Source organism: Lissotriton helveticus, chromosome 7, assembly GCF_964261635.1.
Source record: "Lissotriton helveticus chromosome 7, aLisHel1.1, whole genome shotgun sequence".
Classification (NCBI taxonomy): Eukaryota; Metazoa; Chordata; class Amphibia; order Caudata; family Salamandridae; genus Lissotriton; species Lissotriton helveticus.
The window spans coordinates 1835263457-1835286058 of record NC_136068.1 but is presented as its reverse complement, the minus strand read 5'-3'; the positions used below and the strand labels follow the sequence as shown (position 1 = coordinate 1835286058).

Genomic DNA, 22602 nt, shown 5'->3' with positions numbered 1-22602 from the left:
AACACCTCGTGGTGTTTTTAGCTAATGAGACTTGATGTTCTGAGATATGTATATGATCCTTTGTACACTTGACCAAAAAGAGGGAGGGTTCACTTGACGAACATGTAAAAGGATCCCGTTAAAATGTTGGGTTCAATGTACGATTTATTATGATATTATTGTAACTGATACATAACCTCGCTTATGACACACGCCCACGGTATGCATCTAGGAAATTTGATTGCGACTAGTCTGACTGTGCTTCCAATTATGAAATGAATGCCCCTTGATCCCTCAACTATTGATAGACGTTTTTAGTTTCTTGCAAATGACTAAATAAACCCTTTTAAAATGTTTTTTAATGCTGCAAAATAGCCCCCCCCTACTGTACGCGCTTCAGCCATCGCCGTGTCCGGCCAAATACGATTGCACTCTCACATCTACATGCTGAACGATTGTGCAAATAAAGGTTTTCCAAACTATGAACAGGTATTGCATGCTTTTGTAAAATGGGGGATCAGCGGGAGAGTTTTTCTGTGCGCTCTGCTTTGTTCTCTTTTTAAGGTTATTAGAAGATGGTTGCTCAGCCCCGGATTGAGGATCGAATCTAAGGCACGATACTCTGCCTCCAAATATGCGACTGGCTCAGGAACTAACGCATGGAGAAGGACCTCGACTTCTGAGGACGGGTAAAGTGAAGCGGTGTAAATGATAGAATGTTATAAAGGTATGGTACTCAAAGGTACTAGGGAACAGGGTTGGCCGAAGAGCTGATATGCCTTAAGACATCACAGCGTTGAAAAAAAAAAAAATTTTAAGGACCCCGATAGCTAGATACATCTACAAACTAGATATATATATATATATATATATATATATATATATCTCTATCTCTCTCTCTCTCTCTCTCTCTCTCTCTCTCTCTCTCTCTCTCTCTCTCTCTCTCTCTCTCTCTCTCTCTCTCTCTCTCTCTCTCTCTCTCTCCACACTCTCACTCTTCCTAACGACTGACACCTAATTGGCAAACCACCACCCCTGGTGCACCACCAAATTGGCTCCAAATACCGCAAGTATTTGCACAAATTTGTCTTAAATAAAATCACCTTGATGCCATGTTACTACCTCTCCTTTCTGCTAAATATTGATGAAACCTAGAATTGGCCAAAAAGGAAAGGACAGGTAAGACGACTGAGATTCCCTAATCTGACCCGTAATAAGGGAACTACATGTCAGTGGCTTCTATGATAAAAAAAAATGCCTCAGGTAACGCGACCTTCCCCGTCCCGAATTGTCTCAATACCCAAACAGTAAAAGTGATCGAAACCTCCCCGTCTTCCCAGAACGCCCCCAGTTTTGTATCAGCTGCCCCGGACGAGAGTTTAAAAATATATCCCTCACCCCCGGTTGTAAGAGATGGGTCGACTTACAACTGACACAGGCCAGCCGTTGTTCCTAGAAATGATTTGCTGATGAGCAAGCTACAGAGTTTAGAATTCGAGAAATGTCACTGAACGCTTACCAACTGAACTGTGGCCTTCTGCTAGATAACGCCCTCATGACACAAAGCAAGACGATAGTCCCTCACCCCAGTTTACTATGTTCCTAGTTGTTTTCCATAAGACCCCGGTCACCCCAAGGATGAGTTGAATAGTTATCGCAAGCCCCCCGGTTTTTAATGAAGTAGTCAGGTTGTAAGAGACTATGTAGAAATTAGAATGATGTTTGCGAAGTTAAGATTAGACCGAAATGAAGAAATTGTTGCAGTAAACCCTGTTGAAAGTAAAATGTTTAGCTGAAAGATAGGATGCATTGATATAATGGAAAATTGTTTAGCCTATGTTCATTCCTCAGAAAGATACCTATCAGACCATGGTGATAGCACGTTGCACTTTTTCGTAAAAATACAAAGCCCTGAAGAACGGTATAGCTTCGTAAGGCTCGTACTAGGAAAGTGGGTCTCTGCCAGAAGAACTGACGTGACTGTAATAAACAAATGCAATGAATAGGTATCAGATCTCGTACCATGACAATGAATGTAATACCAACAAACACCAAAGAAATAGTTACGAAGGAAAGTTATAGGGAATCCAGCAAACCCATCATCAATTATTTATATGTTGGTTGTAAACCCCAATGTAACGGATGTTTCCCAGTTGCTTGGAGTTGGGAGAGAAATAGACTTATGTGATTACCTTCCTCTGCCAATTCTCTAAAGACTGTCTTTTCAAACTCATTTAAGGGTACCACTGTCGGAGGAGAGAGAGACCGGATGTGGGAGCACGCGGCCTGACTGCAGATCGTGGAACATCTGCGACATTGGCCAAGGCGAGACCGCAACAGTAAGGAGTCGCAGGACGAGGCACTGTTTCCGACAAAATGAAAGGAAAGGGCTGACCTGATGCCCCTGCTCGATGATCAACATGTGCCGAAAAGTCCCCGCCCTCTGAACTCGGTCATGGGCCCGCCTACCTGAAGTTTTCCGTCCCCCTGGTCTGTTCCCGATCTGGCCCTGCTCCATCCCCTTTTCTTCCGACCTACCCTAAGGACTACTCACACACCCCCTTCTTCCACCTGAACTCTTTGACAATCGACTCGAAAAAGAAAAACTGCGGTCAGATAGAATAGGGTTTTGCTGCAAACTAAAATAAAACTTGGGTGCCCTGTCTAAGGTACCCATGAAAGAATAGTTAGGACACAGGGCGAAAAAGGACCTTTTTGACCAGGAAAGCGAGGAAAAGGTCATGCCCTGCAACGCAGGACCTAGAATAGAGCTGGACACATAGCTCCACCGCCGGTGCTCAACAGTGCCAACAGAAGACGACAAAGAATGCTGAGAACTCACTAATGATGGTCCACGACAATAAGACTTCCCCTTCGAACAGTGACACCCCTGATTATCGTTTTTACTACGTCTCATTTCTCTCCCAGCCACCATTGTATTGATTATGCTCCAACCGAATACGAAATGAACTTACATATGTAATAACCTATCAGTTCATATTCCGAATGACTATAAGCATCTATGAAATGTACCCAACGCTCTCACTACAGAATCGTTTTTGTCCGATATTGCATTACTATGACTTTCCTGCAACGAGCTTAACGATAGGCCCGCCTCCTAGGATGAAAGATTTTAAATGTAATGTTTACAGCTCCTTCACCTGGGTTCCTACTTCTTTACTTATGACCGCCACAGTAGACATGGATAGGAAAAAGGCCAGCAAGATGTCTTGGGAATGTTAAAGGGAGGACTGTGGAAAATTAGTACGGTTTGGTAAACATTATCTGCGCCATCTTGCCTTTTCCCCTGATGCCACACTTTTTGTCGTGCGCACCCGCCATTTTAGGTGCCTCGATCAGAACCACCCTCTGCACGCCACTAACCCCCAGCACAGCTCTCAACCTCGCAGGCATCCCCCCGCACGCTGACAACTCCCCCGCTCTCACATGCCTTGGGTCGTAAACCCCTCTTCAGCGCAGCTCTGCCTCGGAATCCCATCCTGTTCCCAGCGCGACACCTCCCTTCATTCCTTTCATGGTCCCAGGTCCTTTGATACAAACCCCCCTTTTTCCTGTGTGCCCGTTTGTCTTCCTCGTTCCCAGGCCGCCACCTGGCCCTGCGGATACTGTTTATTGTCCCCCCCGTACAGTAGGAAGCTTCCCCCATTAAAGGACCCTCGAATTGATCAAAGCCCCTCCCTATGAGATCCGATCAACCCCACACATCCCGTGAATCGGCGGAATGTCCAGCTGCGCGATAATCATCACCTGTTGTGACCGGGGTGGGGACTTCAACTGTAAATGTGTGTGGGAACGGGCCTGAAGGGGAGATTCCGAGGATGTCCTTTCATACTTCAAAGCATTGCAAGAATGTGTTACCTGCAATAAAGATCATAAACCTGTGTATAAGAGGCCAGGCCTCAGAGATGCGGTTAGAGCACCTCGTGACGATACTTGCTGTCTGAACTGATGTGTTCTCCTCCGGAGAAAATAAATCCTTGTTTCCTGCCTTCCAGTCTCCAGCGCCTGCCTCTTCATTGATTAATATTTTGTGGGTTCAAGAGGCGACACCGCCGGGCAATACTTAAGGATCTTTGTTTATTGGTTGTCCATGACCCTTTTTTTACAAGAGCAAACAGGACATATCATCGAATACAAGCAAATACGGCTTGATTTGGAATGGAGAGCCTGTTCTGCAATTTCCACTTGGGAAGGAAGCAGTGCAGTCGATGGGAAATCCCCTTTAGAACCTCTGAAATATGTTACACTCGCTGCGCTGTTTACCTACAGGGCCAGCTTCTGATTAAGACAAATACTGCAAGTCCCGAAATGGCTGCGAGTGGTCCTCACCTGCAACTACTGGCTCAAATTAAGCACTGATGTAGACTTGCCTGTGAGCCTTGCTTTCAAGAGGTGAGGCGGTCCTTGACTATGGTCACTGATTTGTAGGGATGTTCCTTTGGGTTTGATGAGTGTAGACACAGGAAGAACCACAAAGTGACTCAGTCCTATTTTTTAGGTTGAGCACTCGAGACCTCTTGTTTATACTTTAGTATATACATGTATGTGTATGTACATTGTGGGCTCTGGAGACGAGCCCTAGGACTCGTCTGCTACCGCTTAGGGACTTTTTTCTGTTCAACTGCCTTTATTTAACTGTCTTGATAGAAAACGACCAGTAGAGGTCAGTAAAATACCACAATTAATTTAGCATTTTGTAGATTCCAGTCCATAGAAATTGTCTTCCATGAGCACCCGTAGACAATAATATTTTTTTTCAAATCTTGTGTTTTCAGTGATATGACCACCGAAGTCCCTGATTTTATATAAAAAACAGAGCTTTGAGCTACACCATCACCCGCTGAAAGGTGACATTTGTCTCCATGTGTTCCCATACCTGTCATGTCACGCAGTTTGGTGCTTACTTTCCCTCCACGTGAAAGAACAGTAGATGTTTCAGCACCCAGGCTAATGTGCTGCATAGCTAACCAGCAGCGGTGCGTCCATTGGGGCGTAGGGGCGTAGCCCCACTAAGCCACATGGACGCACCGTGGTATTTGCGGCAATAATTACCTCTGTGTGACTGTGTTATCAGCGCTACCGGCCGGGAGTGGGAAGTGCGCAGGGGGTGGGGCTGGCTGGGCTGCTGCAGCTTGAGTGACAGTCCTCACTCAGCTGCAGCAGTACTGGGCATGACAAGGTGAGGTGCCACCTTGCCCGAGCATGCGCGCTAGACTTTCCCCATAGAGAGGGGTGCTGCTTCTTACAGGCGCCGCCGCTGGAAACACGTTAAAAAAAGGGCGAGTGGTAAATGTGCCCCCCCCAGCGCCAGGATTGGCTAGTCCTACCACCGCTCGGAAGGTGTCACAGGAGTAAAGGCGGGCATTTAGCCCGGAACTAGCATCGACCCGCGTCAGTGCCCGTGCTCGCGCCAGCAAGTTGAGAGCAGTTAATGCGAGGAAAGAATATTCAGGCCCCGGCGCACCGAGGCTGCCCCTGCCTCCCTGTTTGCGTTTCACAATGCGCACGAACGCCTGACTTTTACAGGTTTATCTGTGCCAATGCAGGGCGCTTTCCCCCAAGACATCAATAATTAAAGCCTCATTGGCATCTCCGCAGCTGGCCCTGTGGATTCACTTGGGGCTGGACAGGTGAGCGCTGAGCTGCGCGAGGGAAGACGGCCCAGCTTTTGTAAGCGCCACGCTTAATCTGCTTTGGCCCGTAAGTTCATTTTCTCTTCTCTACTCATTTTATCGGAATGCTTGCTTTTTATGCTACAAGACCCACACCTGTGTCTGCGCAGCAAACATCAATTAAGACTCAGCACAAAGAAAATGAAGTATATTAACAGGGGAATAAAAAAGGTACGCTTGATCTTTACAAAATATATCGTCTAAACTTTACGAAGGTACAAAATGCACTTTGTAGAATTAAGCTTTTTAAAACTTCACGATTCCTGCTTTGTATTTCTTTGTTGAGGTGAATAATTCTTTTAAACAGGTGAAAAGGGGCCTGTACTAACTATCTCAAATGTTTGTATTGAAGTCAGCTTTAGTTTCCAGCAAGGAGGAGGAAGTGACGCCTCCTCTAGCTCGAATGTTGTCGTCCCCCTTTGCAGTCATTATCTGATCTAGATTTCCCTTGCCAAATGCTTTGTGGAAAAGGATTCCCAGTAAACCCGTCTATGGGAGCTGAGCCCGATTCGACTGTGGGAGCATGGAATAAAACGACACAAACCTTTGGAAATGCCATCGTTAGCGCGCCGTTGTCATGTTCCTTCTACTCGCCTTGTGTTTTCCATGCTCGTAAAATCCTCTTGCGGCCCAGGACGCAGTTCTTTTGTGTGGGAATGTTGCTGAAACAAACGGACCACTGCAGTTTGTCTTCAAACAATATTGTTTGCATTTAAAAAATGAAGGCAATGTTTTTGAAGAAGGAATCCTGATAGAACAATAAAGAGCTGTATTTCACTCGTGGGAATACAGAACATGAACTTGTTTTAACTTGTGAGTGTTTTTACGTTATTGCTTTAAAAGATTTGAGCTTTTCATATTGCATATTGGTTTGCTTTAATAAACAAGGTGGGGGCAGTGAATCCGAGGCCATTTGCATGATTGAAACGGATATAAAGGTAATTTTAAGTGCCTTGTGTGTGTATGAAATGGGATGCATTATTAATGAGCATTGCTTGGGCTAAGGTTTCAGCCTGTTTGCAGAAGTATTCGTCAGCCTCATCTTTTCAGGCTGAACTTGTTTAATGCCATAATTGCAATGAGGGGTTAGCTGTGAGGCTGCTTTATTCCATCAGTTTTCGGTTGGGGGTCGAAGGCGCCAAGAATGTTATTAGATTTCCATTGTGCACTGAAGGTTCAGCTGCAGAGCAGAGAGCAGTTGGGTGTGTTGGGGGTGGTGCTGTGGGGATGGGGTGGATGTGGTGGAGTGCGAGGAGGAAGGATGGGTGATGAGGTAGGGCAGGCCTCTTCACCGAGTGCCTCATGAGCTGCTGGAAGCTGTCCAGGCACTGAACCAAGGTTCGATTCTCGACCTTGGCTCAACCTCATGCCATTCTGGGTACACCACTTAATAAATCCCTCCGCGCCTATCAAAAATGAACTTGTTTGTCTGTAATGTAAAACTCTCCAATACCTTCGGGAAGAGTTCGCTTTGTACAAAACTGCAAAAGTAATCTGTCTTGCCCGTTTTTTGTTTGTTTTTAGAACAAAAGCTTTATTGTACAACCTTAATCTATAGACACGTTCCAGTGCTAGCAGTATGTAGACACTGGGTGTGATATGTCATGTGTGCCACATGTCGCTGTCCTGATGAATAACACAGAAACACTAATGTGTGGCCTTGTCACCAGGACTGAGGCACACCCGATCTGTTTTTCTCCAGCTGTCCGATTCGACGTGACACGCGTTCCGTTTACTAACATGAACTGCTGCTCAATAGAAATAGGGAACTTGGTGCCTGGGGGTCTGTTGGTCTGTGTGCCTGGGGGTCTGTTTTTCTGTGTGCCTGGGGGTCTGTTTTTCTGTGTGCCTGGGGTCTGTTTCTCTGTGTGCCTGGGGTCTGTTTCTCTGTGTGCCTGGGGGTCTGTTGTTCTGTGTGCCTGGGGGTCTGTTGTTCTGTGTGTATGGGGGTGTGTTGGTTCTGTGTGTATGGGGGTGTGTTGTTCTGTGTGTATGGGGGTGTGTTGTTCTGTGTGTATGGGGGTGTTGTTCTGTGTGTGTGGGGGGTCTGTTGTTCTGTGTGTGGGGGGTCTGTTCTGTGTTCCTGGGGGTCTCTTGTTCTGTGTTCCTGGGGGTCTCTTGTTCTGTGTGCCTGGGGCGGTCTGTTGTTCTGTGTGCCTGGGGGCCGGTTGGTCTGTGTGCCTGGGGTGGTCTGTTGTTCTGTGTACCAGGGGGCCGGTTGTTCTCTGTGTACCAGGGGGCCGGTTGTTCTCTGTGCCAGGGGGGGCGGTTGTTCTGTGTCCCTGGGGGTCTGTTGTTCTGTGTGCATGGGGGTCTGTTGTTCTGTGTGCATGGGGGTCTGTTGTTCTGTGTGCCTGGGGGTCTGTTGTTCTGTGTGCCTGGGGGTCTGTTGTTCTGTGTGCCTGGGGGTCTGTTGTTCTGTGTGCCTGGGGGGGTCTGTTGTTCTGTGTGCCTGGGGGGGTATGTTGTTCTGTGTGCCTGGGGGGGTATGTTGTTCTGTGTGCATGGGGGTCTGTTCTGTGTGTGGGGGGGGTCTCTTGTTCTGTTTGCCTGGGGTCTGTGGTTCTGTCGGCATGGGGGTCTGCCCGGTGGTATGTATGCATGTGGTACTGTAGGTGTGTTAGTCTGAGAGTGCATGGATGTTTACATGCATGTATCATCTATGTCGAGTCAACATGTGCTTGGATGGTGTGTATCTGTATTTACTATAAAAGTCAAACACATTCGCTTTGCCAATATTTGGATTTCATCTCACTTCAAAAGCAAATTTAAAGTCTAATTTTACGCCCACTTTACCTCTCAGCCTTGGTCATGGTTCCTCTAGAGAGATAACGGATGCAGAAATCTGACATTAATAGAAACAGAGTGGCTGGCTTTTATCTGGTATAAATGCTATCTCCACGGCCTGTAAGTATGAGTTTTTATGAAATTGCATTTTTGCATGTTTCCTAGCTGCAGGGAGGAGGTTAATATTGTTGTGTAGATATCTCAGTGCACAGGAGTCTGTGGCAAATTACTCAGGACATAAATACAGTGGGGAGTTCATTGCATTGATTGTAATTATTTCCCAAACACATGTAAACTCAAACATACTCACACATGTAAACAGCCAAAAACACCAGCACATGTAAACGCAAACCTGCTCACACATGCAAACAGCCACAAACACCAGCACATGTAAACTCAACCATACTCACACATGCACACAGCCACAAACACCAGAGACCAACAAGCAGACAACCACATCCACTCACTTATTCTGATAATGGGAAGTTCCAGGCTCAAGCATGCGTACCGGAGGGCCCTAGAACAGGTGAGGTGCCAAAGATATAAAGACAACACTCCTAGCATTACGGAGTAAAGCTCATTCTCTTTCCGGTTTTTCAAAGCTGTTCCGCTTAGAAAAGGGTCAGTTCCTCTTGAGCATTCCACAAGAGTGACTCGCAGAGTTGCTACAGAAGAGTCACGTGCTGCTTCCTGGGTGTATAGGCCTATGGGGAAGGCATATGAGTCATCAGTCATTGCTTCATAGGTTCCTCGCAGTGACCGTGTGTAGGACCTGTATAATTTGATCATTGAATAGTCATATTGTATGGCTAAGCAGACCTTGAAGTTCAGATTTTTTCTTTTTTGAGTTTTATATAGCGCGAACTAGACCTGAGACATCGGGTATCAGAGCGCTTTACATGAGCACCAGTTTCGTTATAGATGAACACCTTCATTTTTTTATTGGTAGGCACGGGGAGATTAAGTGATTTGCCCTGAATCACAGGATGTAGAGTGTTGTTGCTGAGAGTCTAACCAGGTTACCCAGCTTCAAAGCCGACCGCTCTAGCCGTAAGGCTACATCCTCTCCCCTGGATTGTTGATTGTAGTCAATTGGTCACAATTATGCAGCTCTCCTGTACGGATCGCTCATAGTGTTCTATTTACTTAATAAAAAATATTTGGGGAAAACAACAAAAATGTTTGCCCATATAACGTTATTTTGTATTGCACGTTCTTTAAATGCCATTGCCGACATCCGCCATGCCGCTGTGCTTTTTCCTTGAAGCACATGTCTTTTCAATGCCATCTGAAATTCCTGCAGAGATTGGATGGGCCACATATTGGGTGATGTGGAGTTTCGGTGTAGAAGGACAGAGATGTAAAAGTCCCAGAACTAGGAGGCAAACATGGTGGCTTTGGTGTTGTTTGAAGGTTGTGATTGGTGGATCTAAGGTTCTGATCTGGTGTGTAGTATGGTAGAGTGTCAGAGAGGGTGTTGGGAGCCGTGTCATTTGCTGATTTGAAAGTTGTGATTGGTGAATCTAAAGTTCCAAGTTGGTGTGTAGCATGGTAGGGTGTCAGAGAGTAGGTTGAATGCCATGTCATTTGCTGATTTGTATGTCCATTTAAGTGGTTTGAATACGGTCCTGTTCTTGAAAGTGAGCCAGTTGGCCTGGTGACCAGATTCAGTCTGAGCATAATAGGACGGAATGTATGAAGCTCTGTGGTTATACTGAATAAGCAGCTACCTATGTTATGCCATCTATTAATGTAATAACTGCACTTTCACAATTGCTTTATTAACCTTCCTGCTTTCTCAAATTTGCTTGAAAATGCACGATTTTTCTTCTTTTTTTTTCAAAATTTTCTTGGGGGGGGTTATCCCCCCAAACCCCCCTTTGGGAGTTCGGGCACGCTCGCTGCGCTCGCTCGCTACGGTGCTGTATGCAAATCACTTTGCGCCCCACCACTTTCTAATCTCACCCACCGCCCCTGTAGCTAACTAAATACATACAAGATCCCAGAGTTTTGTGACCGATTGCATTGCAAATGCTTGTTAATAGTCACAGACAGACCGACTGATTTTTGCACAGAATCACGGGATCGACGCAGAGACTCGAACCTGAATCCCCAGTAGCCAAGCCGGCAGCTCTGGTCCTTACGCCACATCCTCGATACTCTCGAGATATCTTTCCAGGGTGGGACTGTGACCCTTTCAGATTGTCTTTTGAGCGCCTAAGTGAGTGTTCTGCTCCAGTTCTTCACCTCCCTTTGCAGCCTCATTAGTACAGCAGGCACCGTGTGGTGTTAGGGGTGCAGGAGGGGTTGGGGGACGTGTTGCTCTACCGAAAAGGCCCTTCTTCCCCTGGCTTCTTTGTTATCCCAAACACTAGGATACAATATTTCCTTAAACGCAATAGGGCCCGAAGCCAACCAAGCAAGCGGCGCAGTCTAACTCGCGAGTGGCAGAAAGAAGCCTTCCTCCTCGCGAGGGGAGAGGCCTGGCTGAAAGCACCGCCCCACGGATGCTCGCATTTTGTATTCTTTCCGGCTGCAGTCACGAAAGAGTGACGTATTTGCTAAAAGCGCTTCCACGCAAACACGCTGAAAGTGGCAGTTAGAATAGATGCGAGTTCCTCGGTGTGAAGGGCTCTGGCGCGTAGAGGGTGCGGCGTAGTGACCCGCCCGGCCCTTCCGTGTAATGGTGGATGAAGAGGACGAGGGAGGAGCCCAGCCGCCCCCCGTTATGATGTGCCTGGTGCGAGGAGGGTGTGAGAACTACAGTGGCTTCCAATTACATACACACAACTGACAGCCAGTCTGAGGTTATTAGGCGGGCTTCCGTCCAGTGATGAATGTGCTTGTTGTGATGCGTGAGTTAAATATAACTAAAGTGCACACGCAGGAAGTCTCTGGGGCGGAGATGTTCTGACCGGAGGCCGCCGTTGTTCCAGTCGGTCTCACTTCTGCCATGTCGAGGATGAGTGACTGTCCCTCCGACATGGCAAGGATGAGTGACTGTCCCTCCGACATGGCAAGGATGAGTGACTGTCCCTCCGACATGGCAAGGATGAGTGACTGTCCCTCCGACGCCACGGGGCCCCCCGCGCAGCGCGTCCTCATTGGACATTCAGAACTGGGGTGCGTGGGGAATGAGGACTCCACCTCCGGGGGACACCCCGCAAGGACCCTCTGTTCTCGTCCAGGTGAGACTTAGTGCCACGTTTTTCCCATTTACCCGTAAGCAGACACCCAGCACTACTGCGCAACGCACCTTACACTTGACACCAGGCCAGGCTTCTAGCGCACGAACCGCCCGCATTAGAGGCAGGGCTTTAAGTGGGCCGGGTCTCACCGGGTCTGAGCACAGGTAGTTTTTTTTATGAAGGCCTCGAAACGGATCTCTTTCGGGTTCTGTTTTGTGCCCTGGCACAGGAGGTCCGTTTTTTTCGAACATTAGAGGGGAAGAGAAATCCTTTAAAGATAGTTATTTTCTTGGGAGCGTAAGTTGCCGCTATGTTGTCGGCCCCCCTTAAAAAGGTGATCCAGTGTAATAAAAACTTGTTGAAATAAAAAAAAAAAGAGAGTTATTTTCTCTTTGGATTTCTCTTTTCTTTTCTGAACTAAGGAGCAGCAAAATTGTCGTGGTGTAACCAGGGCTTTGTGTGAAAGCTTTTTCAATATTATATACAAGCCACAGTTGCTGCTTATTTATCTTATGCAACTAACAACCATTGACAAAACCAATAGTCCTGATTTGTTGCAAGTATGATGTTACTTGTTGTATCATATATCTGGATGCAATGACAGAAACAAGAAAATACCAGTCGGGCGGCACACTATGCTAAGCACAAACTTTTAGCGTACATGTTTTAAGCCACGCCCTTAATTATATTGGCCACGCCCCCTTGAGAGACCCCCCCCACCCCCCCCAGTTTTATTTATCCCACTTAAAGCCCTGATTAGAGGGTTGGGCATACCTGCCAAACCACAGGTCACCCGGTGAGGAGCCGATATCACACGGTGGCGAGGAAAACGAGCTGAAAACCACAGTAAATAGTGGTTTTCCAGTTCGTTTTCGAGACTCTTTGACCTGCCGACGTCCATTAAGGGGTATGAAAACACCCTAGGACGTCTGCGTAGCAGGTCAGCAGTCCTGCTATTGAGGGCCGTTCATCCTCAGGTGTGGCCAGAGGGGAGTTAATAAATGGAAGTGGACATTTTGGGGTCCAACTCTGATACGACTCCCACTTGAATAGGAGTGTAATTAATGCAGCATGTTTCCACTCGCACCCTCTATCACATACAGACCCACACAAAGACACAACACTGTGCACCACCGACACCAAGAGGCACAGCGTTCCCTTCCCACGAGGAATGGAGTACGCAACGCACCAGTCGACGGCCACCGCACCACTGCCTTGGGCGTACATTGCGCTCAACTAAACGCCACCGCGAGCACCAAGAAGACCGCACTGGCAGCCGTCACCCCACATGCAGGACATCGCATTGGGAACTCGGTAAGTTCACAATGGGCCAAGCCCGTGCAACGATGCTCAGGCTCCAGGCGACACCCTACCTTTGGAGAAGCCCACAGAGCCTTGCAGACACGCGTTCCAAGACAACAGCAACTTCAGAAACCCGGGGTGGATTTGTGGTGGGGGGAGCCTTTAGACAGGGAGAAAAGCAGAAGGGGACCGCTAGAAAGAGAAAAAGGAAATAAAAGTTATGCTACAGACAAAGGAAGAGGGGAACAAAGGAAGGGTAGTAAAGACAAGAGTTCCTGAAGTGAACAAAAGGACAAAAAAAAGAGGAACAAGACAAGCAACACAGTCTCACCAGGCCCTGAAGAGTCTGAGAGTGGGTGACAAACACACAGGCACAACCACAAGCCCCAAGAGAGACAGAAAAAACAGGGCATTTTACAACTGAAACAAATAGATGAAGGTGACTCTCCAAGGGTGAAACCACATGGCGGATGAATCTCAAGCCCTGCCCCTGCAGCAAGCACCAGTGCAACACGCCCTCACTGGGGTGCTACCACCATTCAGCGAGCTATCGGACCCTGCGACTGCTTCCACATGATGGAAAATCTGGGTTGAATGACTAGAAAATTACTTTGTCGCCACAAGAGAAACTGATGGGGTGGTCAATAGAGCTCTGCTGCTCCACTATGCCAGAGAAGAGATCTTTAAATTGTTACACCTTCCGAATACAGGCAATGCCACTGACTATGATGCAGAGGTGAGTGCACTCAATGCCCACTTTGACCCACAGCTCAACCCGGACTTCGAGAGGTTCAAGCTGCGCCAAGCCTTTCAATGCATAGGAGAGTCAATTGATGCCTTTTTTGCCATGTTATGTGAACTAGCCAGCTTCTGCACAGCAGACAAGCAGCCCAAGGAGATCCGGGCACAGGTCATCCAAGGGTGTCTTGACAAAGTGGTCAGAGGCCTAATCCTACATCAGCCGAACATCAGCTTAGAAGACATCCTGATTCTTGTGCGAAAACACGACCTGTCTGCGACATGGATCAGCGAAATGACCAAGCCTTCACACGCGCTCTAGAAAAACCAGCGAACATCAAGATGGAGTGAGTCGATGCAGTCCTGGCCAAAAACAGGAGTGACACTACCAGGGGATGGAAATTCCCAACAGCCAAGCCAAAGTGTGGGTAATGCGGCAGAGAGGAACACCCCATCAGCGAAAGCCTTGCCCAAGGCTGGAATTGTGCAAACTGTGGGGTCCCCAACCATTTCACATCGGTCTGTAGAAAAAAGTCCCAGAGCAAAGTCACAAGAGACAACAGACCTCTAGTGAAAGCGGTGCGCCAACTATCCATCATGAATCTAATGCACCAGCACGACCCCACGGGGACAGGGAAAACATACCGCCGCCTGAAAGACTCCTTCCACGAAGAGGAAGGGACTTTTCTTATCTCCTTCACCTGAGAACTGAAGCGTCGTCGGAGACCACAGTCAACATGTGTTGTCTGTGTAGCTGGGTCATATGTTAAACCTTATATTGACACTGTAGCATCAGTCACTGTAAAGGGGATCCAGCAGTACAACCGTCTTCAACCCAAGGGACCATTGACAACATCACAAACCAAATTATTCGCATATGGGAGCCACTCCCGCTATCCCTCAAAGGGCGCATGACCACACCCATACAGTTCGACGGGCAAGAAGCCATGACAACAATCCACGTCATCGACCAGGAGGCAGACACGCTAATTGGCAGTCACACCGCCAAAGACTTCGGCCTGGTATCATTCGCCAAGAGTGTACGGGTGCACCAAGTTTATGACCTACTGGACCAATTTCCCGAGCTGTTCGAAGGGCTAGGCAGCCTCAAGTGCGCCCTAATAATGTTGTACACCAACCAGTCGGTCACACCGGTGGCCCTCAGACACCTCCGCATCCCATTCCACCTCCGACCACCGGTTGAGAAAGAACTTGAGAAACTTTAACAACAAGGCGTCATAGAAAATGTCCGGACCAACACCATGGGACTCCCCGATGGTGATTGCTGAGAAACCCAAACAACCGGGCAAAATACGGCTGTGTATCGACATGAGGTCACCCAACTGCGCCATCAACTGGAGCGGCCCATCGCACTCACCATGGACGACATTATTGCGGGTGTCAACGGGTCCCGGTGGTTCTCGAAGACCTCAACACCGGATAGCACCAGCTGCCACTAGCAGAAGAAACAACATCAAATTGAGGCTACTTCCTGCCCCAAAACCAGTGGCGACAGCATTTCCTACAGTTGCAGATACGCTTGATTCTTCATCCTTATTAATAATTTAAACTCCTTTTATACCATGTTTTTTCCAATACTGTGACTTTCAAACTTTCAGCTTCACATACAAGGAAATGCAATTTCCAACATTTCTCATCTCACGAGTTGAATCATGGGATGAATTGGCAATTTCAAATGGAGATTATTTGAATTGTCAGCGCATATATGATGAGTTGCAACCTTGGGCATATTGCCAATTTTTAATGGGGGAATTTGAACTGTCAGTGCACAAATTGAAGGAGTTAAATTGTTTAACTGCATGGCACTCGAACGTATTGCAGGCATTGTGGGAGGTGTAGTATTTCAGGGAGGCTTGGTTAAATCATGTGAAACTGATAATGGGATATAAGGAGGAGGGATTACAAGGAGCGCGGAAAGTTTATAGAGAGGGGAGGAAACCGGATATGGTCATCTCTTTTGGCGAACAGGAGGAGAGAACGATCATGTTTTAGGAGGTATGTGAAAGGTAAAAAGAGAGGATAATAGGAAGGGTTGTGATTAATGAAAGAGGAAAGGTTTTTAGGGAGAATGTGGGTTGTAGGAGGATGGGGATAGAAAGGAGTGAGAAGAGCATACGAGGGGAGGCAGACTAAATGAGTAGGGTGAGAGGAGGGTGAAAAAATATGTATTGGCACTAGAGAGAACGAAACTGATAATGAGATGGTAGAATCATTAGGGTTAAGGACTCGTGCAGTATGGAAGTGTAAGTATGTGGGGGAACACCTGGGGGAGGAAGGTGATGAGAGTAAAGGATGAGAACTATCAACTGAGGTGAATGTAGTTACAATGAAAAGGCCATAAAAAGAACGGGGCTATCAACTGAAAGTTCATTAAGAATTTGGTGTTAGGTGAAATATGCTGAGTAAATGTAACTTTATTGACAATGTGCAATGTTTTGGTTTCGAGGGTTTGGGTTTTAATTATGTCCTATTGTACATTTACAGTCAGGGGCGGTGGGTGAGATTTGAAAGTGGTGGGGCGGAAAGTGATTATCATACAGCATCGTCGCGAGCGAGCGAGCCCGAACCCCAAAAGGGGGGTTTGGGGGGGGTTACCCCCCCCCCCGAGAAAATTTTGAAAAAAAAGAAGAAAAATCGTGCATTTTCAAGCCAATTTGAGAAAGCAGGAAGGTTAATAAAGCAATTGTGAAAGTGCAGTTATTACATTAATAGATGGCATAACATAGGTAGCTGCTTATTCAGTATAACGACAGAGCTTCATACATTCCGCCCTATTATGCTCAGGTGCTGAATTCAGACTATAAGACTTTCATGGAAATCTCAGCTCTAAGAGTAGAAGAAGTTGCACAGCAGTGTAATGGTTGCCAGGCTCGTTCCGCAGGAGCGCCAGGAACTTGAAGAAAAGTCCACAGTCTTCCCCTACGGCCTTCCGACTCTATAAGACTGTAGAGTAACGAATGGCACACAAGGGGAAAACAGGGAAACAATATACATCTCCAACAGCTCCCCTTCCCACAAAATGACTGCTAAAATACAGCTGTATTACCTCCTGCCTCTCTGTGCCATAGTGGTTGCTGGAGGCACTGAAAGAGACACTGCTTGAGGGCCTGGAGAGTGACCAGATACATAGCCCTAACTCCCATGTAAAAAAATATATAGCATCAGTTTCCTTACCTTTCTTTAACACTGGTGTTTGCTGGGTTGTAGCCGGGATGAAAGAGCAGCAAAGGAGGTTGGGGTCCTCTTGTTGTTTGCTGATAAACCTGTCAGTAATCAAAGTACAACGTATAAGGTGCAGTGCAATAATATGAAGAAAAGGATAGTTTTGCGTGTTTGCTGCACAATTTTTAATAGCTTTACTTCGTTATTTTGTACTTTTACACTTCTTAACACTGTCTGGGCATTGGGTGCACCTCAGTAATACTGTTCAATTCCCAAATATAGCAATAAACAACAGAAAGGTGACCGCGCAAAAGTCCTACTACTGCGAGGAATCACGTGCAGATGCGTTTTTAGTAACTTTGGAACTGTTTTACCTAGAAACAAATATTTATTGGTCAAACTCTGCCGATTATGTAACAGATGATGGATTATGAGGCAAATGGAGCAAATCTATAAATATGCTAACATTGCTGCAGCCGCACAGTCACATAATTCCAGTGGGTTGTCAGTTAGCAGGCCCCACTGTAAGTGAACCACACATCAAGTGGAATCTCTAACGTTCATGCACCCATCTCTGCAATTCAGTACTGCCACCATATCAAGTGTGGCCCCCTCGAACCTTGAGTCTTCGGTTCAGAACTTTGATAGGCATGTAAGATGCTAAGAAGCACAACATCTGCCTGACTGTGAAATGCAGCCATGTTTCTGACTGTGTTAACTGCACGTTTACAGAGGAGCTGGCGCAGCCCCATCTCTTTGCATTTCTGAGAAGTGATACCAATGAAATTACCAATTTAGTAATTAAAAGTAAAGCATGCCTGGTGATTAAAAATTCGTATATACGATTAAAACAGTAATTGCTACCAGAAACGTTTTTCCAGTGACTAATGACTGAATTAATGTTGAACTTTTCCATGGTTCCTCGAGCTTACACAGCCAGAGAGGAGCAATGCCAGAGATTGAATGGTATAGATAGAGCCGTCAATGTGAAAAGAATTAGAAACAAATCAAGCAAGGAAAAGAGGAACAGAGAAAAGCAGGAAGGATGGAGGGAAGAGAAACAGGGAAATTTCAAGAGACAAAAGGAATCGGAGGGACGGAGGGAGCATAGGGGGGGAAAAGGAAGGGAGGAAGGATGATTTGAAGGAATGATTAAAACAAGTAAGGAAGAATGTAAGGACATAAGGAAAGGGAAAATAAGGGGGAGGAGGGATAAGAAGACAAGGAAACAGTAGATGAGACACATAAAGACATTAAAATATCTTCCTCGCATATAAATTACATACAACATTATTATAAAACAGAATCAGTCATTTCATCCCAAACACTATATCTGCCATAATTCTATAACAACTGTAGACAGTGCACAATATGTTACACAAGATTAAAATGCAATGGTAGCATCATTTGGATGATCTATCCCCTTTGTTGACGCCCTGGTCTGCGTTATCAATTAAAGAAACGTCAATACGGAAAAGACCACACAAATGCTATCAGGGTTGCACAGATGAAATGATACCCTGTCCCGTCATAATCTCCATACTGTTTGTTGTCTAGATAAGATGTTTGATGGATGTAAAAAGAGTTTTCTTCCAAAAGTCCTTGTGAGTTAGGCACGGCACTCTCAACTCGGTACTCATTGCAACAGAGAGACTCGCCCGAGACCTGAACATTATTCGTAAAACTGAAGCCTAATCTTCAGTCTGAATGCTCTGGCGTTTGGGTGTGCTACCTATGTTAACATTGTTATTTAAATTCAAAAACAACAAACAGCAAATACGGTACATTAGCTGAAATACATAGTGGCAGTAGAGGCACACTGTAAAGATGCGCGGCCGTGAGGTGCACAGAAAAGATAGCATCCGTTTATTTGCACCTGAAGAAAATGAGCAGTGATAAGCAAATATGAGCTGCAAATAAGGAGTGAAGATTCTTGCTATTTATGTGCAGTGGCGTCACTAGGGTTGGTGTCACCCGGTGCGGGTAACTCATGGTGTCACCCCCTCACGACTTACCGCATGGACTCAAGTCTCGGCAATGACGCTGAACATCCTGTGATTCTACGCAAGTAACTTAATCTCCCCGTGCCTATCAAAAAATTAATGTGTCTTCATGTAATGCAACTGGTGCTATGTAAAGCACTCTGATACCCGATTCGGGTCAAGTACGTGCTATATAAAACTCTGTATGATATCCGATTCGGGTAAAGTTTGTGCTATATAAAACTCTGTAAAATAAAAAAATAAAATGTAATATTGCTTAACCTGTAGTCTGTCGGCTTCCACCACCCCACCCCCCTGCTCATACCTGTGCAAGCCGGTACTGGGTCTAACTCGTGAATGCACAGTACCATAGCTGCCAAGGTGTCCGATTGCTAACGTGTGACATTTTCATAATTGAAGTGTAATTATGAGTGACATTCAACGACTATGAGTGACACTTTCTAGCAAGCAAACTCAAGCAATGAAGAAGTGCAAAACATATAAATAACAGACATCACACCAATTTGGGCAACGAAAAACTCAGATCTTAAAACTGCTGTAAAGTGGTAGAAATGGAAGGGCACTAACCTAGTAAAAAGCAGTAGCCCACAGATAATCATCATAAAATACAATTTCATGTTCATGTTCTTTCTTTCCTTCCTTCTCCCCTTTTATCCTCTTTCTTGCTTTTTCCCTCCTTCCCATTGTCGCATTTTCCATTTTCATCTCTAGTAAACTTTTTCTTTCTCTTTCCTCACTGAAAAGGTAACAGTGGTTAAACGGGTTAGCCATGTGGCATCATTTGGGATCAAAGCGTGCATGATGTTACTTCCAATACCCCAGACGTTTGGACTGACACTTTATAAAGCTAACTTTCTCTGTATGCTAATAGCACCAAGAGGCCTTATTGATCCAGAGCCCCTGTGCTGGCGTCTCTGGAGGGCGAAAGGGCGCCGTAAACTGCCATTGACCCTGGCTGACTTTAGCACCCCATTCGGGACACAAGCACAGATGTCCACGTGCAGCTATCAATTTATAATTGGTCTAGTTACTGCCAGACAAGGTGATCAGGAAGGTGCAGCTAAACCTGCTCGAGCAATGTACTGAAAAAAAAACGTCTCTGGAGCGTCCAGGCAAGGAAGCACATTCCTGGCTCCATTCATTAATTGTATTGCCCCTTTTCTGCAGTCTTGGCCACGGTGCCCTGCTCCACTTTAAGTACAGATAGGTCAGTTGCCCTCGCTGCCTGCACCCTTCGACCGCTGGTGTGTGAAAGCTGCCGCCTGCTATAGCATACGCTCTAATTATGTTTTGAAAGGTACAGGTGTTGGTGATTGTGCATTTAAACTTGTAGAGCAGCAAATAAAACAAAATGCTGCACAACCATTTAACGTGCCCCCAAACAGCCCCCACTTTGGTGTAATATCGGCGAAAACACCGTCCTGTGCATAAGACCCAGCAAGGCCTGCAGGCAGCCAAAATAAACTAAAGCAGAAACCACTGACTCGCACAGTAACTGGCCTCCCGGGACTCCTGCAGTGCACATATGGAGAAGGCATGTCACTTTTGTTTCTTGCACTTCTTTGTCTCGAACCTAAGTTTGTCCTTTCTGCAATTGTGCGGGAAGCCATTCGAGATAGTAACTGGTCTGCCAGATAGGCAGAGGTGTCAGTCGAGATGGCTTCGTAGATAATGCTGCTAGCCTTGAAGGTGGGACGAGCTTGCAATTGGAGCCAGTGAAGTTCTGTTAAGATGATGATGGAGGGCTCATAGGTTTTTTCAGGCCCTTTACCTTGCATGCTCTGGTCCCAAAGAAGAGCCAATGTAGAGTTTTGGAGGCTGCAGAGCAAGACTTTGCCGAGATCTGAATGCAAAAGTACAAGACCGAAGACCTTGAATGACTACACTGAGGTCCCTTTTTGGTGGATGATTTTACACTCTATAGTAGAGAGAGCTATCACCAAGGCATTTGAAGTGTTTAAAGGTGAGATCAATTTCACAAGTACACTGAGCGAAAGTTACTGCCGGCCGGGGTAATACCGCGCAAGCATCACAGCGCGACTACCCTTCCGCCCCCTAGGCATAGTTATTCGACTGGAGTACTGTCTTGGAATATTTGTAGGACAGTCTCCATCCCTGGCATTTGCAATTCGGGGCAGCGGTGACTCGGCAGCGCCCGAGGCCACTCAGGTGCCATGCTGCTGAAATGAATGATGCTGCCCGTGAGAATTACAGTATTCCTGCTGTGTTTTTATTACACAGCGAGCCAGAGCAGCGTAACCAGATTGGTGTCACCCCATGATGGGGTGACACCCGGTGCTGCGGTCCGCACTCCCCTCGGTTACAATTTTCCTTCATGGAATATTTAGCAACGTTGTTAAACACTAGGATATTTCTGCCTTTATACGGGGTCTCACAGCATTCCTTCCTGTGTGAAGGGACTCGTTCAATCATATTGGCAGTAAGCCACACCAAACTTCCAATAATCCATGACTGTAAACAGGTACTCCGTGTTACTTGTTGAACTTATGAAACACAAGAGGACATTATGCCTCATTTAAGGAAATGAAGAGGCAGGCTGTGGTTACGGAGAAGCAAGTCAACATGACTGTACCCCCCAGAAAGATCAGTATAAAATAATGCAAATTCCGAAATTCATATACATTGCTGAATGGTCAGTCAGGTTGTCCATGTGTACACTTATTTTCGTCCATATGCCAATATCAACCTGAAAATTCGAGCTAGGGCATTATTGTGACGCCAGCCTTTATCACCCATATCTACACATCACTGTTGGCATCTGCATACAAACTATAGTCCTTCGGTTTGACAGACCTACTCTGTCACAGACTGTACTGCAAAGCATATCCTCAGTACAATGAAGTTCCGAACGAGGTTTTGACAAACCTGGTGAAAATGTTTCATGGCTGATGGCCTCGCTTTGCCATTATTTAGTCGTTTTTCCTGACTACATTTTTCAGCGTCATGCCAGTAAGTGGCACATTCAATAACCTCCTAGGTTGGGATCGTTTGCTTTCGGATATCTGTTATGTTCAACCCAGTTTTCTTCACTAATCGTTTCCACCTGGTATTAGTACCCATTTAAACTGAAATGAGGTTTCAGCTACTACTTAAACAACTTGGATGGGCATAGCAGTTACTGTTAACCTGGGATTACCAGAAGGAAAACGATCAACTGCCCGTGACTGTAATCCCTCAACTTGACAGGCCCTTAAAATATTCACATTTATTATCCTGGAAGCTTGGCCGTGGCACAACAGGGAACGGGGGTTTACGATAAAACACACACTCACATACAATGTTACTGCCAGAAGGAAAACTGAATCCAGTCAAGAGGATGCGAGCCAAGCAAGGCCTCGCGTCCCCCAGACCTGCCTCATGAAACCTTCACTGTGAGCTGCGGCCTTAATTAAAGCGATAAAGTCCTACCAAAGCATTCAACAGAAATATAGCTTGGTGGAATGAGAGCGAACTGAAAGCCTGCTAAAAACACTCATATTGCAGTCTAGGTCAGGTGGGGTTCCGAGTGCTGTCGCCGCTGATTTATGCAGCCCCGTTAGACATGTTAAGTATAGTAATAAGGCCCCAAGCGCGACCTGGCTGCACACCGTCCGTCACTTACTTTTTTCGAAGTCAGTCAGCCCGCCGGCGACTCGATGCCTGGATTGATGATTGATGACATCGTCGATTATTAGTCACTCTCAGAGTAGAGTTAGAGTAGTCGTCTAG

At 46.3% G+C, this 22602-nt stretch overlaps 1 protein-coding gene across 6 annotated transcripts in view; it reads left to right on the top strand.

The window, feature by feature from the left end:
- The first annotated feature begins 5337 nt into the window (after window positions 1-5337).
- The window catches only part of LOC144767751 (C-type lectin domain family 2 member E-like), a 180331-nt gene continuing 163066 nt past the window's right edge, over window positions 5338-22602 (top strand). For 2 of the 6 annotated variants that reach the window (XM_078651136.1, XM_078651134.1), the window contains exon 1: window positions 5338-5700. Coding sequence is in view for 1 of the 6 variants with exons in the window: in XM_078651132.1 (XP_078507258.1) it covers window positions 11413-11647 (235 nt within the window). In the remaining 5 variants the exon portion in view is untranslated. Of the gene's footprint in view, window positions 5701-5793; window positions 5844-11349; window positions 11648-22602 lie in introns of those variants that run through there. The other 4 variants (XM_078651138.1, XM_078651137.1, XM_078651133.1 and 1 more) reach the window with 3 other exon arrangements.